The following is a 20,524-nucleotide window of genomic DNA, read 5'->3' as shown; positions in this document are numbered from 1 at the left end:
TTCAAAGGGAATCTACTTCTGCAGCCTAACTAGTTAGAAAATCTACATTGACAGTATAAATAAACCAATTCAGGACTGTACCAGATATATCTAGGCCAAAGTCTGGCTAACAGCAAACTCTGGTATACAAGGTCAAAGGTGAAGGTTAAGTCTGGAGCAGGGGTAGGCAATTCCAGTCCTCAAGAGCCACAGGCAGGTGAGGTTTTCAGGATATCCACAATAAATATGCATGAGATAGATTTGCATCTCAAGAAGGCAGTGCATCAAATCCATCTCATACATTTTCATTGTGGATATTCTGAAAACCTCACCTGCCTGTGGCTCTCGAGGACCGGAATTGCCTACCCCTGGTCTAGAACAAGGGTTCGCAATCCAATCCTCAGGATATACCCAGCCAGTCAGGTTTTCAGGATACCCAGAATGAATATGCATGAGATACATTTGGAAGCAGTTTAGTCAAATTTACCTCATGCATATTCATTCTGGGTATTCTGACAATCAGGCAGGCTGGCTGGGTGTGTTCCGATGACTTTAATTGCCTACTCCTGGTCTAGATCAGGTTTCTCAACTCGGTCCTGGAATAGCCCCCTTGTCAGTCAGGTTTTCAGGATATCCACATTGAATTGACATCAACTTGATTTGTATACACTGCCTCCATTATATGCAAATTTCTTTCATCTTGAAAACCTGACTGGCAAGGGGATGCTCCAGGACCGAGTTGAGAAACCACTAATGCAGTCACCTTGGTCAGAGACAGTTTGGTTATCTCTGTTTTGGCGCTCTGTCCTGGATAAAATCCTGACTAGCAGGAATAAGGACTAGTGGAATTTTTGACAAGTTGAGTTGGCTGATTCAATACTGCTCTTTCTGCAATAGATCAAGAAGTGATTCATCAATCTCTCCTGGGGGAGCCCCAGTCACTTATGTTTTCAGGCTATCCATAATGAATATATATATATAGGTAGGGTTACCAGAAGTCCAGACTTGTCCTCCTTTTGGATGTGCGATTCTAACTTTAAGAGTTATGCTCTTAAATTGGCCTCCTTCAATATTTAGTAGGGCTCATTTATACCATTTCACTAAACTTCTAGATTTAGGGGCAGAACAGGTGGATGGAAAGAAACAAACTTGGGCCCAGGGTAAAGGTTAGAAGCTTAGTGTTGATTTTCAGCACTCTGGTCCATAAACCTAGGCAAACGAATGACTGGCCTAAACATGTGAGCCTACGGGTAATATTCAAGAGGGCCTGGGATAGGCACATGGGATCTCTCAACGAAAGAGATAATGGTTACTGCGGATGAGCAGACGGGATGGGCCATTTGGCCTTTATCTGCCATCATGTTTCTACCTTTCTATTTAATGGGGCAGGAGAAACATGGCCCATCTAGTCTGCCCATCTGCAGTAGCCATTATCTCTTTCTCTCTCCAAGAGATCCCACGTGCCTATCCCAGGCCCTCTTGAATTCAGACACAGTCTCTGTCTCCACCACCTCTTCTGGGAGACTGTTCAAAGCATCTACCACCCTTTCTGTAAAAAAAGAATTTCCTTAGAATACTCTGGAGGAGGGTGTGGCACAGTGGTTAAAGCTATAGCCTCAGCACCCTGAGGTTGTGGGTTCAAACCCACACTGCTCCTTGTGAATCCTCCACTGCCCCAGGTACATTAGATAGACTGAAAGTCCACCAGGACAGATAGGGAAAATGCTTGAAGTATGGTTGTCCCAACCCCTTTCCCTACTCTCGGAGCCTATCACCTCTTAACTTCATCCTATGCTCTCTCATTACAGGGTTTCCTTTCAAATGAAAGAGACTTGACTCATTCACATTTACATTACGTAGGTATTTAAACGTCTCTATCATATCTCCCCTCTCCTACCTTTCCTCCAAAGTAGACAGATTGAGATCTTTAAATCTGTCCCCATATGCCTTATAACGAAGACCACACACCGTTTTAGTAACCTTCCTCTGGACCGACTCCATCCTTTTTATATCTTTTTGAAGGTATAGCTGTAGCCTCCAGAATTGTACACAATATTCTAAATGAGGTCTCACCAAAGTCTTATACAGAGACATCAATACCTCCTTTTTCCTACTGGCCATACCTCTTCCTGTGCTCCTGGAAAGTTGCTTGTGTTTGGAGGGGGGGAGCAGCTGGTGGCATTTCTGGCATTTAAGCGGATAGGATGCCCACTAAACTCAAAGCTGAGTATATTTGGGTGTGGTCTTGGGGACAGAGATGGTACTTATACAGTTAAGTGACAAAATTCAGCACATAGCAAGCAAGTGAGGTTCAAAAAACAAGGTCCAATCCAAGAAGAGCAGTCTTTACCTTTCAAATAAAGAGTTTGGGACCATAAACACTCAACCAATTCTGTGTGTCACTAACAAATGTCCAGGTTTAAATCCAGTGAAAGAAGCATTAAGAACTGTATTTTTTTTAAAGAAATATTTGTCAGATAAATGAGTGTGGGATTATAAAGCTTGGTTGTCTTGGAGCTCACTTTTTTGCTGTTTGATACCTCTGAGGCTTCCTTTTGTGTAGGCATTGAACACTTCTCCACTTAAGTTGAGTGGCTAAGTCAGACCATATAAAACTCAGCCCTGTCTTTAAGCTCTGTTGCTTAGGGACTTAACTTGCCTGGTATTCGGGACCTGGGTTGGTCACTGTTGGAAACAGAATACTGGGCTTGATGGACCTTCAGTCTGTCCCAGTAGGGCAGCTCTTATGTTCTTATGTGATCCAAGTCTAGGACTATCAAGCTGTTGTGACATCACTGATGAGTCTAGCTGTTTGGCATTGGTGGAATGAGGCATTATGACATCACAATCTCAGCTCTGGAATGTTGCTACTCTTGGGATTTTTGCCAGTTACTTGGGACCCGGGTTGGCCACTGTTTGAAACGGGATCCTGGGCTCGATGGGCCTTTGCTCTCTCCCTGTAGGACAACTTTTTATGTTCTTATGTGAGCCAAGTCTAGGACAATCAAGCTGTTGTGACATCACTGATGAGTCTAGCTGTTTGGCATTGGTGGAATGAGGCATTATGACATCACAATCTCAGCTCTGGAATGTTGCTACTCTTGGGATTTTTGCCAGTTACTTGGGACCCGGGTTGGCCACTGTTTGAAACAGGACCCTGGGCTCGATGGGCCTTTGCTCTCTCCCTGTAGGACAACTTTTTATGTTCTTATGTGAGCCAAGTCTAGGACAATCAAGCTGTTGTGACATCACTGATGAGTCTAGCTGTTTGGCATTGGTGGAATGAGGCATTATGACATCACAATCTCAGCTCTGGAATGTTGCTACTCTTGGGATTTTTGCCAATTACTTGGGACCCGGGTTGGCCACTGTTTGAAATGGGATCCTGGGCTCGAAGGGCCTTTGCTCTGATGTTCTTATGTGTAAGAGATGTATCTTTACAAAGCTGAATTTTGCCTAGAGGCTGTGGCTTAAAAAATGCTCCCTGCAAGCAGCTGAATATCTGCCCCTGAACTTTGAAGCTCCTCCATTAAAGGATGGATTTTCAACTCAACACCTTTGAGGAGCCCAACCTGGACCATTTAGTGTACAATTTATTTAATTGTCTCTTTGTACGTTTCATGTCGGTTGCCCCTGGGGCTGATTCAATTGCAGAGTTCATACTGGAACCATCATCGGCTTGGCAGGCATCCTCAGCACTGGGATCCCAGTATACAAGCCCTTCTCAGCTTCTAATGCCCAGTGTCAATTTGCCCAAATTTAGGCTCTCTATTCTACCCTAGCACGAACACAAAACACATAGGGTGCTGTAATAAGGCGTCTGTTTAGCAATGCCAGCACGGCATCGCTGTCCACTCATATATACTCTTCCTCCAGTTTCTGTGTGGCATTTTTAATGCGGTTGTTCTCTCGCAAGTTGCGCAGGCGAGCATTCTTGCTGGTTATCTCCTCCACGTGCGTCTTGGGGATCCAGCCTCTCTCTCCATCTGAAAGACGTGTCCCTTCAATCCACCCTGTGCAAGAAGGACAAGTGTGTTAATATACATGGCGTACTTCCCTCCCCCAACACACCCCAGCCCCCCACTGCGTTCAATTCTGGTTTCCTTATCTGAAGAAAAATAGAGTGGAACTAGAAAAGGTTGAAAGAAGAGCAACCAAGATGATAAAGGAGATGGAGCTCCTGTCGTTTGAGGAGAGTACAGAGGTTAGGGCTCTTCAGCTTGCATAAGAGACGGCTGAGGGGAGATACGATTGAAGTCTACAAAATCCTGAGTGGAGTAGAACGGGTACAAGAGGATTAATTTTTCACTCCATCAAAAATTACAAAGACTAGAGGACACTCGATGAAGTTACAGGCAAATACTTTTAAAACCTATAGGATGTTTTTTTCACTCGGAGAATAGGTGAAGCTCTGGAACGCATTGCCAGAGGTTGTGGTAAGAGTGGATAGTGTATCTGGTTTTTAAGAAAGGTTTGGACAAGTTCCTGGAGGAAAAGTCCATAATCTGTTATTGAGAAAGACATGGGGGAAGCCACTGCTTGCCCTGGATCGGTTGCATGGAATGTCGCTACTCTTGGGGTTTTTGCCAGTTTCTCTATTATTTTTTTTTATTTTTATTTCTTTATTCATTTTAAAGCCATAAGTAAGTGCAAAATAAAATACAATCATATAATTCCATAAAAGCAGTTAAATCCAATTACAATTATAATCTATGACAAAAAGATTATCACCCCCCCCCATAATTATATCTAAGAACTACACTCAAATTGAGAATTGAAAATACATTCCAACCTGCCCTGGACATGCTAAAAGCCAAGTGTGCTATTGTGTATTTCTAGGACCCCTTACTTCACAAAAAAAATGGTGAGGCTGTAAGCGGTAGCTTGCATTGCTTATATGTAAATCCCGCTCTGCCTCCTGCCGCACTGTAGGCCTTCAGAAGCCATGGGAGCCGGTTCTTGGCCCTGAATGCCTCTGGCCCTCCTCTCCATACACTCCGACTGCTTACAGGTTGGTCCAATCCTGGCAGTACGACGTCATGTTTCTATTCTATTCTTAAGCCCCTCTTTCTCAGGGCAGTCAGTAGCTTTGTTACACGATTAGCCTCCATTGACTTCAACAGCATCAATGTCAATGAGGTCAGATTAGTCTACAGTAACTAGAAAATTCCCGATTCATAAACACATTTCCGTCAGCAGAAGAAGCCACCACATTCCTCACCATCACTGGTCTTGGTCTTGAGTCGCAGGATGTCGGCCTTCTCCAACGTTAACTCATCGTGCTCCTGAGCTTTATAGGCTTTGATGCACTGAACCTGCAATATGTCTAAGGGAAAAGGAGGATCATTGCCAGGAGCTGTGTGTTAAGAGTCGGTTTGTCCTCACAATCTGAATTCTTAGCACTTATTACTCAAAGATTGGCGTCAACAACCAACGTTAGAGGGCGTGAGCAGGGTTCTACACTGCAAATCCTTGGAACAGGGGACACAAAGAGGACTTTGCGATGCCCCTTGGCACCCTGGGTATGAGTGCATGTCTACACTTTGAAAGTACCATGCTTGCAAGTGGTCAATGCTTTTTGCTGCTGGAAAGGGGGCAATGTCTCACCTTCATTCTCCACTATTTGCTGTGTGTCCGGTCGTGGGCTGGAAGGGGTCATGGCAGAGATCCAGCGCTGCTTCTCACTTCTGATGGGATAAAAGGAGAGTCTGAGAGGGGTCTGTGAGTGGGAGAGAGAGAGAAGAGGCAAAGGGAAGAAGCAACTTTGTACCCCTTTCTGCCACTAATCACACAGTCAATCCATACCCTTTCACAACCTCCCACAATTCAATTCACCTTCTCTTTCCCATTAAAAACTTATTTCTCACAGTTCTACCTGCTCTTTCTTTCTCCTCACTCATTTATTCACCTTTCAACCTACTGCATTCACTTCTTTTGAGCCCTTGCCCTCCCTTCCTGCATTCAGTTCTGTCGGTGCCCTCCCCTCCCCATCCACTTGCTCATCCTAATTATATGTTTCCTCCCAGTGCTTTACCTACAAGAGCCATTTTTGCCTTTAATAAAGCTCCTGTATCCAGTACATCATTTCTGCAGTTTCTCATTCTTTGTTTTCGCTACTTGATCTCCATTGCAGAACCGTTGGATTTTTTTTCTTTGTTTTGTCACCCTATTCCTACCACATGTAGGAAGCCTGTGGTCCATCCCCCACCCATACATACACATTTTCTCCAATGCTACCTCCTCTTCCTCCTACTCACCTCAATACTTACATGGCCTGCATCACCCCCACCTCTCAACCTTCACACACACACACACACTTACTCTGTTTGTGCCCGGAGGAGGATCTGGTGCTTCAGCTGTTGTTTATCCAGAAGCTGCAAGTGGAAGACATGTCCGGGGACTCCCTGTAACTTCCAGCTCAGATCCTTCACCCTCAGCTCTGGCATCTTTGCATAGACAAACACAGCAAACTTGCCCATCCTGCACCAGAGAAATAGGGACAAACAGCAGGAGTAGAGGTGGAGGGAAAGGAGGAAAGAAGGATGGAGGAGGTGAGGGGGAGGGAAAAGATGTGGGCAAAATGGGGGGGGAGGAGGAAGTGTGTGTGAAAGCAAATGTTACTATTAAGGCTTTACCAAATATTCGTATTCGATTTATTTTGTACCAAATATATTATTCATATTTGGCCAAATAGTGATTTAAATTCCAATACGAATAATCTAGGGCATTACGAGTACTGTATTAAATCCTACTGAAATAAACACTTGATCTTGGATTTCACATGGCTTAGGTAACAGTAAATGACGGCAGAAAAAGACCCTCACAGGCCATCTAGTCAGCCCAACTAGGCGACTAGAGCCCAGGCCACCCATATTTAAATGCTGGTTGTGAAATCACCATCATGCCTACCATTTAGGCAGCCAAACATGATGGGGAGAAGTCGAATACTGTTAGCAGTACATCAGGTATCAGTCAAGATGCCTTCCCGCCCCCCCCCCCCCAGGCTGCTCAGTCCCCCCACTCACAGTATGTGACAATAAAATGAAAACCACACTGGAGTTGTCAAACCATCATCTGTCTCTCGCTACATGTGGGGTTCAGACCATACAAGACCTTGGTTACCATGACAATGCCACACTTCCTGTACACTCCACAGAGCTGCGGCTTAGTTTCCATCCATAAGCTTCTGGTTCCAAACTAGGGTCTTTGCCACTGTGTTATAGGAGCTGTCGTGTAGCCGAGCCAATGAGGAAAGCCGATATAATTCACCTATGTGCTATCGCAGCTGGGACTGTCTGGCAGGCCACAAGGACTATAATACCTGAAGGTCCAGAGGAAACACAAGTCCTGAGGCCTGAGGGGCTGAATGTTAAAAATGTTGCCAGAGCTGCCAAGGAGGCCCAGTTTTTCAGAGGGAGATTTAAGCCACAACCTCAGCTCTGCCCAGACCCACCTACTCAACTCATTTTGCCCGTTTGCTTGTTATAAGACTTAGTAGGACTTGAGGGTATTGACTTTTTGTCAGGTTGATTGATTGTTTTTATATGTTTATTTTATATGTATTGTGCCTTGTGAACCACCTAGGTTTTTAGGCAGTATATACATTTTGAAAATAAATATACCCTCCACCACCTGGCTCCATTCCCCAACAGTCCTTGACTGTGGTACCAACAAGTTACCTCCCTCTTAGGCAGCAGGAAATGCCATATACTCAATGTTAAATCCTGTTTAACCCTTTCTCCCAGATATCAGCTCCCTCCCTCTCCTCTCCATCCCACACATTTGCTCTTCCTTCCTGGATACCAGCTCCATCCCCCTTCCCCACACTCACTCCTTCCTCTTCCCTCCCTCTCCTTCACTCACTCCTTTCTCCTGGATAGCAGCAGGCAGTCATTGAAGAGGTGTAGATATACTGCCTTTGTCAAGAGCTTGACCTTCGACCCATAGGTGTTTGTGAGCTGCATGTCCAGTTCTACCAATTCCCCATGCTTCACAAGCCAGCGCGATTGGGAGATCAATGGAAATATCTAGAACAAGAGCCACAGGGTAAAGGAAGGATTAAAAGAAGTGAACTGCAAACTCAATGGTCTGTCGCCTACTACTCTCCTGCCATTAGTCTGTCCAGTACTTTTCTATCTCTGAAGCCATAGTGATCCTATAACTCTTCTTTTCAAATTACTACACCAACACTCTTGTCTAAAAATGTGTACAGATGTAACACAGTCCATCCAATCTGTTTAACAAGGTGAAGTTGCACCTGCCATTCTGTGCAGGTTGGAGTTCTTTATGCTTATACACTGGTTGGCAATTTGGAATGATGGCAACCACATATACTGTTGGCATTTAAATATGATGCAGTCATGGGGCAATATTTTATAACCAAATCAAGTTGGCACTGTAGAAGAGGAGAAAATTCAAAAGGTGAATGTTAAATTCAAAATTCCTGGGGCTTTGGTTGGACGTAGGCTTTACTATGGAAGTTCAGGTCAATTAGAGGATTTTAAAAAAATTAGGGTTTAAATTAAAATTGTTGTGTAGAATGAAGTATTTTTTTAGAGAGTTTTCTGCAGGCTATACTTCAGTCGTTAATACTTACCTCATGGGATTAATATAATAGATGTCTGCTAAGTCTTTCAGCCAAACAGATGACATGATTGAAGATATTAGAAAATTTTGCTGCTATACCAGCATTTAAATATATTGGAAATAGATTTGATCAGGTTAGCCTGCTACTACAAGAACTGCATTGGTTGCCAGTTGAGGCAAGAATTCAATTTAAAAACTTGCTTTTTATTTTTAGAATTCTTTATGGGTTATGTCTAGGTTATTTGATGGATTTCATAACAGTATAATCACTCAACTGTGCACGGGCAGGAGCGAAGGAAGATCACCTCTGCTGCAATTCATTGCTGCACCACCAGAGGAACTAAAGGTACACGGGGGAGGACATTTCTCCTCGACGGAAATGTCTTCCTCCTGAAGAAGCAGCGAGTGAAACACGAAATCGTGTAGACTAGAGGAAGAATATGGACTGTTTAATTGACTTCAGCACCTGAACTTTGGAGATTGTTTTAAGGTTTTCACTTAGAGGAGTACAGCCAGCCCTATCAAGGGCGCCTCTCACCTACAGAGTTGGGCAAGGAAAATATTGTGTTTCATCGTCTCAAGATAGGCGAGCAATTACCGCCGCTGCTGGTGCTAAAACCCACACTATGCGTTAAGCAAAGGAGAGGGTGAGTTAACTTGCTAATCTCCACCTTAAGAGGTTTCCCCCACCCCCTCAAGATACTCAGCACCCTCGCTCATAGCAGATGATAATAAAGTGATATACAATACGCAGACGTGATCTTCATCTGTCCGACACTGGCCTTAGTTCCCTAATCCACACCCATCTTTGGCATTTGTGGGACACAGCGAGTCCCAGACCAATTATTCCTTCTGGCTGTCTCTATATTCAGGTGCATCATAACAGCTCCATTGCCTCTCAGCTGTAACCACATGCTTCATTCCCCTCGATAAGAGGAACGGAATCGATCTACTTTTGGGGAAGTTTGTGACCTGGATTAGTCACTGTCTATCTTAATTAGATTGTAAGCTCCAATGAGCAGGGTCTCGCCATAATGGAGGGCATTTGCACTTGGTAAGCCTTTATAGCATGTAAAACAGCATTTTCTGCATGGACATCGGGCACCAATAAAAATGTCGGTGGGACACATCCAAAAAGTGGCACTGCCAACACCTAGAGGGATATTTTATGTAACTGGGAAGTATCGGCTATGTGCAATTTAGACAACCAGGAGCCATTCCTGGCAGTCTGAATAACACTGATTATAATAAATATTATAATGTAAAATAATAAATAGTTGTAGCAGTAGTCTTAGACAACTGAATTTAATAACTAAATGACATCATTTGTGTCTTGTCTGCTGATCAGATTCCTACCACCTGCAACATCCTTCCGTCACGTGCCCAGCTGGTCAGGCATCTTGCTGTTACTGCAACTGATTCATTCATTGTCGCTGGCATCAAGGAACATTTCTGACATTTACTAGACACTTATTTTCCTGTTCATCCACTACAAAGTGTAGATTCTCTTCTACACCCTTCTGAAAGACAATCCAATTACCTTCCCAGATGATGTAAACACAGGCAACTAAATCTCTGAGAAGGTTACACTAAAGCTGGATCAAAATGGAAGGCTCTGTTTGTGATTTATAAACAACAGTTGTACAGAATGCCGTCTCTTTTTATATTTTAATTAAAAAAATTTAGCTATAAAATCATAAGTGTTCAAGGTTTGTGCAGATGAGGACAGAGCTGTGGGAACAGGGCAGGGATGGGTACAACTTTGTAGCCGGGTCATTCTGTACTTTTCAATATCTGACTGACTTTATTGCAGGAAGCTCAAAGCACATGTAACAGAATGCCAAATTTGCCAGGTCCCAACAGCAGAGGTACATTCAATGAGTCAGGACCCTGGACTTTGTGCCTCGCCCACCTCAACACCTACCTTCTGTCTCTCTATGTCCCTTCAACCTCCCCTCAGACTCTCTTTCTAGATTATTGTAATATAATCTATTTGGGATCTTATAAAACTATCTTAGGAAGATTAAGGCTAATCCAAAATACAGCCGTCCGTTTAATCTTTGGACTGAAAAAACAGGAACATGTTAGCCCTTATTACCGCCAGCTGCAATGGTGGCCAATGGAAGCAAGAATACTTTTCAAATTTGCTTCTATCTGCTATAAATTGTTTTTTTGGATTAGCTCCATCCTATCCTTTCTCTCGCTTTGAATTGTATAGGCCTACTAAGTCTACCCGGCGTACTGGTTTATTCACTTTGATCAATCTTTGGCCTATCAAACAGGTAAAGTTCAAGACGATCTGAAAATCAGTTTAAGACCCATTTGTTCAAAAAAATTTGTTACTTGATTGTAGACCATGTCATAGTTTTTCTATTGTAGTTTTATAAATGGAACATTGTACTGTGCCTTCTTCAATGCTTTGTATTATCACTGTGAACCGCCTAGAACTTTTTGGGTGGTGGCGGTATAGAAAAATAAAGTTATTATTATTATTGCTCCCCCTGCCTAAATGGAGAAAGATATTCTCTTCCCTTATGGGGAATTCCTAATGCAACAGCATCTCATGAAGGGGGGTGGGGGAGGGGAGGCTACCAGGAACGTTTTAAGAGGGAAATTTCCAAACCCTTTAACCATGTAAATAGTGGTTTATTCAGCTAACTTGTCCTGACTGAAAATTAACTCCCCCTCAAGCCAGCTAAAAGAATATACATGGTTCACAAAATGCTTCAGTGTTCTAGGGAGAATTAGAGTCGGAAGAGTAAACATTTATGATATCTTCAAAAGTACATGCAGTATTTCTTCCAGAGAAAGGAAAAGCCCAAGGTGGTTTCTAGTTTGAAATAAGGAAAATGTGTGTTTACTAGAGCTAAGGACGGCGAGCAGAGCAGCCCATCAGCCTCTTCTCACCTTACTTTCAAAATGAATCTTCTTGTTTAAATGGATGAGCTCCTCTGTTCTTTTCATCGACTGCACACTGGCGTTACACTCCTTGACAAGCTGCCCGAGAAGAGAGGAGAAACAATGACAGAAGAGAAAGACCATAAGACCCATCTATGCTATCTATCCCTTCCTCTCCCCAAGCTTTCTTAAATTCAGATATAGTGTTCATCTCTACCATTATTACCGGGTGGTCATTGTACTAATTCATTATCTTTTCTTTGAAGAATTTCCTCAGGTTACCTCTGAGTCTGTCCCCTCTCACCTTCACCCTATGCCCCTCATTCCAGAGCTTCCTTTCTAATGAAAGAGATTTGCCTCATAGATATTTAAACATCTCTATCATTTCTCCCCTCTCCCGCATTTCCTCCAAAGTATACAGATTGAGATCTGTGTCTGTTCACGTAGACCACACACCATTTTAGTAGACTTCCTCTGGACCGACTCCTTCCTTTTTATATCTTTTTGAAGATGCAGCCTCCAGAATTGTACACGATATTCTAAATGAGGTCTCACCAGAGCCTTATACAGAGGCATCAATACCACCTTTCTCCTACTGGCCATACCTCTCCCTATGAAACCTAGCATCCTTCTAGCTTTTGCCATCACCTTTTCAACCTGTTTGGCCACCTTAAGATCATCATTTACAATCCCACCCAAGTCCCACTCTTCTGTCGTGTACATAAGAGGCATAGAGGAGTATGGGTGACTTAATTTACGCCAAGTGTACACCTGGCAGGGCCTCCACATGTGCGGATCGCCGGACTTGATGGACCAAATCCAGTGATCCGGTGATGGCAATTCTTATGTTCTTATGTTTAACCCCTAACTGTACCACTCCCTTGAATTTTTGCAGCCCAAATGCATAATCCTACCTTTTTTAGCATTAAATCTTAGCTTCCAACTTCTGGACAATTCTTCAGGCTTCACAAGATCCCTCCTCATGTTACCACACCATCGGGGGGGAGGGGGGGGATTTACCCTATTGCAGATTTTGTTATCAGCCACAGAGGGGCAAACTTTCTGCAATATCACTTACAAAAACATTTAAAAGAATCAGACCAAGAACAGATCCTTGCAGTACACCACTGGTAGCATCTGTTCCCTCAAAGCGAAGTCCATTTACCACCACCTTTTGGTGCCTCCCACTCAACCAGTTTCTAATCCAGTTTTTTACTAAAATCTGTGCTCCAGGCAGTGGCATAGTGAGAGTGAGAGGCACCCAGGGCAGCAGTGCCCCTCCCCTGCCCTCTTCTCTGTACCCCCACCAGCCACCTGCACGCCTCTTCCCTTCCTCCTTATCTCTTAAATGCTCCCGGAGTGAGCATCAACCCCAAACTGCTGCTCAGGAAATGACGTCAGAGGAAGAGTCAACGCTGGCGTGAGCATCAGGTTGGGGTTGCTGCTCGCACTGGGAACATTAAAGAGGTATGGGGAGGGAAGGGGCACACACACAGTAGCGGGGGGGGGGGGCAGGGAAAGAGATACCATACACCCCATTTAGATCAACAGAACAGCATCTTCGGACTATCCCTTCCTTGAAAGTAATAGGTACTAGGAGATCTACCATCTTTTTGGTTATAGCCCCTCAGCTCTGGAACAATCTACCAAATTATTTGCGTGGTGAACCCTCATTAGAAAAATGTAAAGGTTCTTTAAAAAGTTTCCGGTATAAAGACACATTTGAGACAGAGATAACTCGTTTCCAGTTAAAACTTTATACCCTAATATTTAGTCTCAATCAGTCCTTATTTATAAGACGCAAACTTTTTCCTCTTTCTTCTTCTATCTTTGTTCCCTTCCTGATGTGCTCCCCATAAATGTCTCTTTATTTTTTCTAATGATTGCAGTTCATCTCCCTCTCCTTTTGTATCGGTAATTAAATTTGGTAATTGATTGTCTTATAATTTGTCCCCTATTTTTAACTTGTAATACGCATTGAAATACTTGATATTGCGTGCACAACAAATTTTAATAAACTTGAGAGGGGGTGGAGAGGAGGTGAGTGCTGACAGCGCCTGGGGCAGACCACTCCCCTATGTCTCCCCCCCCTACTATGCTACTAGCTCCAGGCACACGTGGCTGTTTCTGTGCTCACCTTCTTTAGTTCATTGAATGCCCTGGTGGCCGTGTCCTCATCCCCGGATCCTGGTGCCGTCTGCTTTAGGATGTTCTACAAGGACAAAGAGATGACAGACACTGGGATATTCTGCAGACGTAAAAAAACTTCAGACGTTTTACAGAAATGTAAGGATGGCATTACAGGGAGAGAAGTAAAGATGCCCCAACTTTCTACAGAGACAGATGGACATTGTGTGAAATTCCACAGGGACAGATGAAGTCTGCCATCCAGATCACACATCTCTTAAATCCTTCCACCTTTTCCTCTAGGTTAACAGAACACACAAGACAGTCCAAGACACATATTTGTGATGGAACAGGACCATCTGTGGGGATGTAGTGACATTAGAGAATTTATGACCACTCAAATTTGGGCTGCAAAGATCTTTGGAACTGTAGCAGTGTTGGGTTTGGTCTCTCTAGGATTAGGACGTGGACAGAGGTATTAGGCATGTAGCTCAAACTCAACAGATCCTGGGTCTCTGTTCTCAAGGAATAGATACAAAATACGGCAGCAGAAGATTTTGGAAAACCTTCTACCAAGATATGCATATAAACATACAGTGCCCAGTGAAAAAAGAAATTCAAGGGTGTGAAGACTTGTACATCAGGGGTTAGCACCCAAGAAAAATATCATAAACAATATGCTGAAACTATCCACGTAACGTACAGAGACAGAAAACGGGGTGCGAAAAATTATGAAGAAAGGGGTGGTGAAGCCTCTGTATCGCTTCATGATGCGACCTCACCTTGCGTTCAATTCTGGTCAAGATATCTAAAAAGAAAGGTTGAACAAAGAGCGACCAAGATGATAAAGGAGGAAAGGTAAAGAGGTTGGGGCTCTTCAGCTTTGAAAAGAGGCGGCTGAGGGGAGAAAGGACTGAAGTCTACAAAATCCGGAGAGGTGTAGAATGGATAAAAGTGAATCCATTTTTCACCCTTTCAAAAAATATAAAAACAAGGGGACAGTCGATGAAATTACATGGACATAAGAGAAAATTTTTTTTCACTCAAGGAATAGTTAAATCTGGAACTCGTTTCTAGATTATGTGATAATAATGGCTAGTATAGTGGGGTTTAAGAAAAGTTTGGACAAGTTGAGGCAGACTTGGGGGAAGTCACTTCTTGCGTCCGAATCCAACACTCTCCATGCCTACAGACCCTACTGTGCAACTCAAAAGAGGCCACGGCCAGGGAAGGGGGAGGGGCAGGAGTGTTCCAAAGGTTGTGCATTCCGTACTGTAGAATGACCCATTTCTGCACCAAAGCGCCAGGAGTATTTTAATTTTCAACAGGAAGAAGGCCCAACGCATTCAGCTCTTAATTAATGAAACCCCAGCATTCATTGATCCAACAGCTCAGCACCATCAAAGACTTCATGAATGTGTCAAGGTTGAAGGAGGACATTTTGAAACCATTATACTCAGATATTTTCAAAAACCTTATTAAACTAGGGTTACCATATGACTCCAGGAAAAGGAGGATGGATTGAGACATCCGGGTTTTACTTCCATTGAAAGCAATAGAAGTAAAACCAAAGATATCTCAATCCATCCTACTTTTTCTGGAGCCCACCCGCCCCCTTAAATGCCAAGCTGCCCATAGGACCAGAATGGGTGACTCGGTTAGTATGAACTTTGAACAATTGTAAAACATTTTGAAATTATGTAAGGCAGTGTCTCTCAAACTTTGTCAAGCTGGGACACAATACACGTGGTGGCCGCAGCTCACGACATCCGGAAGTGCGCGGACGTCAATGTGACTCCAGATGGACCCTGAGCCGCCAGTGGAGGGTGCTGGAAGGGAAGAGGCGCAGAAAGATGAGGTCCAGGTGCCGGCTGCCTGCCTACAGGATGGGCCTCTCACTGCAAGAGGTATGTCAGCCGATATCAACGTCTCTCCTCCTCTCTGGTGACTCGCAGCGCACCTGAAATCTTAGATGGCACACAGTTCCTTTTTTTCAGTAGCGATACGCTCGGTAAGAGTTGGAAGCGTTCATACGTGATATGACACTTCTTTTTTGGCAGGTCCTTGGTCAAATCTATTTGAATGGCAGCATACTGTGAATATCATCATTCGTGACTTTTAAGACTCCTGAGGCAGGCCTGTTGGCCGAAACATGTACATGTCATACATACATAGCCTTCCATATCTGTGAAGAGATTCCCTTATGAGTTAGTGTGGCTCCTAAATTATTATTAATAACTCTCCCTGAAATATCGTGGATATCATTGGTACCTACCTTAGACTCAGTAGTGCGACTAGCCTCCTCAGGGTGGTTTCTTACTGCTCTGGGATATAAGTATGTACCCTCTCCCAACTTACCTAGTTTAAAGCCCTATGGAGTAGGCGGGCCAGGTTTTTTTTTTTTAATTTATAAATTCCTTTTATCATTTTTATCGCCCTTCTTGTCCATTTTCTAATTCCGCGATATCTTTTTTGAGATATGGTGACCTGAAGTGCACCATAGAGCAATACAAGAGTGTTATAACATTTTCATCTTTGTTTTCCGTTCCTTTCCTGATCATTCCTAACATTCTCTTTGCTTTCTTAGCCGCTGATGATGTTTATGCAAGATAAGTACCAGTTTTTTCACATCTCAAACACAAACAGCCCTTCCAAAATGACTGTCAGTCACAGGTTGAAGATGGTCCCTGGATTATGATGGGAGCCTGTAAGTTTGTCCTCATTATAAAAGTTTATAACTCATTTTGTTATGAGAATTTGTTTGTTAGGATTATTTTCTAGTCTTTATGGGATGAATATTCAGTTGGCAACAGCGAGCAACTTTTTAATTGCCGTCAGCTTTGTCAATGGCAGGTCACGTCCAGGCACCAGCAATTGAATTGCGGGCATGCATGAGCAACTGGCACTTATCAGGTTAAACATCGATATTCAGCCTTTAACCATTCGGGTGAAACCAGACAAAGCTAGGACTGTTTTATGAGGCCAATACATCTGGTTATCTTATCTGGTTAAGTGTTGCATATCGGTTATGTGTCAACTCCACCCCTGAACTGCCTACAGGGGGGGTTTCAGTGACATTACCTGCTTACGAGCCCAGCTAGCCCCACACAGGTGATTTAAACTAGACAAGGAACCTCCCCTGCCCTCTTAAAAATCAATTTGAATATTGACCTCCATACACATGCGTTTTTTTGGTGTTGGATTGCACTATTTAGCATTAACATTGTAAAACATGCGACATTAAAAGTGGCTCTACCTCAACAAGCATTTTGAGCCTCATGATCCTCTGAAAGGGCAAAATTAGGAACGACGTGAGCGGCAGACGCTGACACACCTGGTCTTCTTCCAGCCTGGCTAAGATACTTGGGAACTTTGGGTTTTCCAAGCTGAAAGGAAAAGATGGATATGTACAGCAAAATAGAGACTATTTTGAAGGGGGAAGGTCCAAGGATTCTGGAGGTGGGAGGGAAAGGAAGCCTTGGGGAAGGGAATTAGGAAAGGGGATCTGCTGAACACTCTTAGTTGGAGAAGAGATGATCAACACCTTGGGGAGGAGAAGTGGGGAGGGGAGATGGGGGGAGAGAACGCACAGCTGAAGGCTCACTTAGGGTGTCAGATACCCTTGAGATGATGTTGAAAGAATATTGTCTGGATGAATGAGCATGAACGGACACATTCTGTAAACATACAGCAAGCGTTGATAGGTCTGCTCCTGGTAGGCCTGGTTGGTGACATAGGGCAAGTAGACCCTTCGAAATTCAGGGCAGTGCTGGAGTACAATGTCACAAACGTCAAAGTGCAGGATGTCCTCCTCAAGTCTGTCCTCCAGATCCAACAGAAACCTGAAGGCAGAAACCAAAGACATATTCAGAGAGTGGCCCAGCAGCACGATCTCTCGTACCTGGAACTCCTGTCGATCAAAATAATCTCTTATCTTATGCTTTATGTACCGGTATTTCTTTTTTACTGTCCTCCATCATCAAGGCAGAACGAATGGGAACTGATGTATCAAACTGCTAATCTACTAGAGTTTGAAACTCCCCCAACTTTATCATGGGAGCCTAATTCACAGGTAGATAACCCAATCACCCCAAAGCCAGCTACTTTCTGCCACTTAAATTATCTTCACCTTAGGCAATATATACAGGCTCCTTCACACTCTGCAAGTCACACTTTAGATCTTTCTTCATCATTCCATTCATCTAAGTTCAGTTATTTCCCAGTTTTGTGATCTGATCACTTTTTTTACTTTTCTTCTCGATATTAGCTACCATAAAGCCCCAAGTTCCTAACTCTTCTGGTGACTGGACCAGACATCTACATTGTATAGATAAAATAACTGTTCCTTCACTTTCAGAAAAATTCCCACCAACCTTTCAGTCAGTTTCTTTAGATGACCACTTGCAACTTTGAGACTCTACATGAGGCCGTGGACTCAATAGCTCCACTGAAATAAGTTATAAACCAGACCCAGCGTCATCAACCTTGGTTTTGACATGGTTTGAGATTATTACATAAACATCAGACTAGACGTGAAGAGCAATTATGAAAAAAGCAAAAGACCCCTTAGGCATCTAAGCTTGCAAAACTGTTCAATGTTTTTACTGTATTTGAACCAGCTGCATGATAGGAAAAGAAAACATTTTTCAAGACTGATTAAATCTGCAAACTACACCAGTAAGCAAACTTACTCAATCCTCACACCCAGCGATCGTCAATCAATAGCTGACATTTTGGCAGCCTACTTTTATTCCAAAGGAGATATCTTGCTCCCCCAGAGGATGTGGTAAGAGCGGATAGCGTAGCTGGTTTTAAGAAAGGTTCGGACAAGTTCCTGGAGGAAAAGTCCATAGTCTGTTATTGAGAAAGACATGGGGGAAGCCACTACTTGCCCTGTATCGGTATCATGGAATGTTGCTACTCCTTGGGTTTCTTATGTACTGAAAACAGCATCCGTTCATTCCTGGTTATTCAATGCCAGTCCCACACAAGGCCTGGCACTGAATATCCAGATCTAATTTAGCTCCTGATGACAAAAGAATAGCGGCTGCTTCCAGCTGAGCATCAGCTGGTAAGTTTCTAGCTAAAGCAATGGAGGGTTACATAGAAACAGAGAATGACGGCAGAAAAGGGTCATCGACCCAACAAGTCTGCCCACTTGAATAACCCTCCCCCCTAAACACTCCCTCAAAGTGACCCAACATGTTTGTCTCATTTTTTCTTAAAATGGAGCACGTTGTTGGCCTCAACTACCTGAAGTGGAAGATCATTCCAACGATCAATCACCCTTTCGGTGAAGAAATACTTCCTGATGTCACCATGAAATCTCCCAGGAAGTATTTCTTCACCGAAAGGGTGGTTGATCGTTGGAATGATCTTCCACTTCAGGTAATTGAGACCAACAATGTGCTCGATTTTAAGAAAAAAATGGGACAAACATGCCCACCCGCCTCTTCCCATTCCTCCCATCCATGCGTGTGCCCCCATCCCTTCCCCCATCCCTTCTAATTGAAGTTGTTGTTCACAGCAGTCAACAACATGCTCACCTGCTGATATGACTTCTGGGTGCCACACACAGGAAGTGACGTCAGAGGGAGAGCCAACAGTGTTGACCGCCATGAGCAACAACTTCAACTAGAGGTACAATGGAAGGGAAGGGGGAGGCACGGAGACGAGGGCGGGGGAGGAGGGCCACCTCCTTGGGTGCCTCTCGCCCTCGCTATGCCACTGGTTACATGACTTGCTCGAGAGCAAAAGAAGCAGTGGTGGGATTTGAGCTGGGCTTCAACCACTAGGCCACTCCTCCACGCCCACATGTCAGGACTTTGGAAAGAGACATCTAGAGAGTGCTGTCTCTGAAGTTTCTGCTGGCGAGTGGCACCATCACATAAGAACAGCCTCACTTAGTCAGACCAATGGTCCATCAAGCCCAGTGGGGGGGGGAATGGAGAGGCAGGAGGTCGCTGTATCTCACCGGTCACTGACGTTCTTCACCTCTGGGAGTTTGGAGAACAGCCACTGCTTCTCCTGTGCCCCCAGGCACTCGTTCAGCTCCGAGGAGTTCAGGAAGTGTTCCACGGCGATGGACAGGCTGCGTATGTATGAGGCTTCGGAGGTTATCAGCTCAAACTTGGCCTGCACAGAAATCACAAGATCAGCCGAGATGCTGGTACGCTTTTCCTCAACCCTTTTCTGTTCTATAAGCATAGCAGACATCCCCCCATAGCTCCCTGCTATCTCTCAGTCCCCTAGAACTCTAGGTGAATCCCAGCATGTTATCTTCCAACCTCTAATATTGTACCAAACGCAGGATCCCTGAACCAGAGCAGCCAAGGTTCCCATTCTTGGCCCGTAGAGTACAAGATGGATTCTCAAAGCAGGAGACTCTCACCCAGATCTTAACGTTTAAAGGGGATTTTCAGTAGGAGTGGACTTGAGCAAAAAGTAGGCCTGAGCATGAGGTTGGTCTAAAATTTGGCAGCTAAAATTTAATGCTAAGAAATGCAAGGTCATGAATTTGGGCTGCAAAAACCTGAAGGAACAGTACAGTTTAGGCCGGGTGAAGAACTTATATGCACAACAGAAGAGCGGGACTTGGGTGGGATTGTATGTGATGATCTTAAGGTGGCTAAACAGGTTGAAAAGGTGACGGCGAAAGCTAGAAGGATGCTAGGTTGCATAGGGAGAGGTATGTGCAGTAGGAAAAAGGAGGTATTGATGCCCCTGTATAAGACTCTGGTGAGACCTCATTTAGAATATTGTGAAGGCCGCACCTTCAAAAAGATATAAAAAGGATGGAGTTTGTCCAGAGGAAGACTACTAAAATGGTGTGTGGGCTTCGTCATAAGGCATACAGGGACAGACTTAAAGATCTCAATCTGTATACTTTGGAGGAAAGGCAGGAGAGGGGAGATATGATAGAGACGTAATATAA

General features: G+C 43.9%; 1 protein-coding gene across 1 annotated transcript in view; it reads right to left on the bottom strand.

Annotated features, from left to right (window-relative positions):
- Nucleotides 1-2,310: 2,310 nt before the first annotated feature.
- Nucleotides 2,311-20,524, bottom strand: part of ARHGEF19 (Rho guanine nucleotide exchange factor 19) — a 49,065-nt gene continuing 30,851 nt past the window's right edge. Inside the window, exons 7-16 of the mRNA XM_033922404.1 lie at nt 19,565-19,725; nt 17,280-17,432; nt 16,847-16,976; nt 13,601-13,675; nt 11,473-11,562; nt 7,843-8,006; nt 6,301-6,459; nt 5,587-5,666; nt 5,201-5,305; nt 2,311-3,992 (exon numbers count right to left, since the gene is read on the bottom strand). Coding sequence (XP_033778295.1) covers nt 3,835-3,992; nt 5,201-5,305; nt 5,587-5,666; nt 6,301-6,459; nt 7,843-8,006; nt 11,473-11,562; nt 13,601-13,675; nt 16,847-16,976; nt 17,280-17,432; nt 19,565-19,725 — 1,275 coding nt within the window. The 3' untranslated portion in view covers nt 2,311-3,834. The remainder of the gene's footprint in view (nt 3,993-5,200; nt 5,306-5,586; nt 5,667-6,300; nt 6,460-7,842; nt 8,007-11,472; nt 11,563-13,600; nt 13,676-16,846; nt 16,977-17,279; nt 17,433-19,564; nt 19,726-20,524) is intronic.

The sequence above is a fragment of the Geotrypetes seraphini genome, chromosome 15 (genome assembly GCF_902459505.1).
Source record: "Geotrypetes seraphini chromosome 15, aGeoSer1.1, whole genome shotgun sequence".
In the NCBI taxonomy this organism is placed as follows: domain Eukaryota; kingdom Metazoa; phylum Chordata; class Amphibia; order Gymnophiona; family Dermophiidae; genus Geotrypetes; species Geotrypetes seraphini.
The sequence above is the reverse complement of the archived record's forward strand: the minus strand, read 5'-3'. Positions and strand labels throughout refer to the sequence as shown.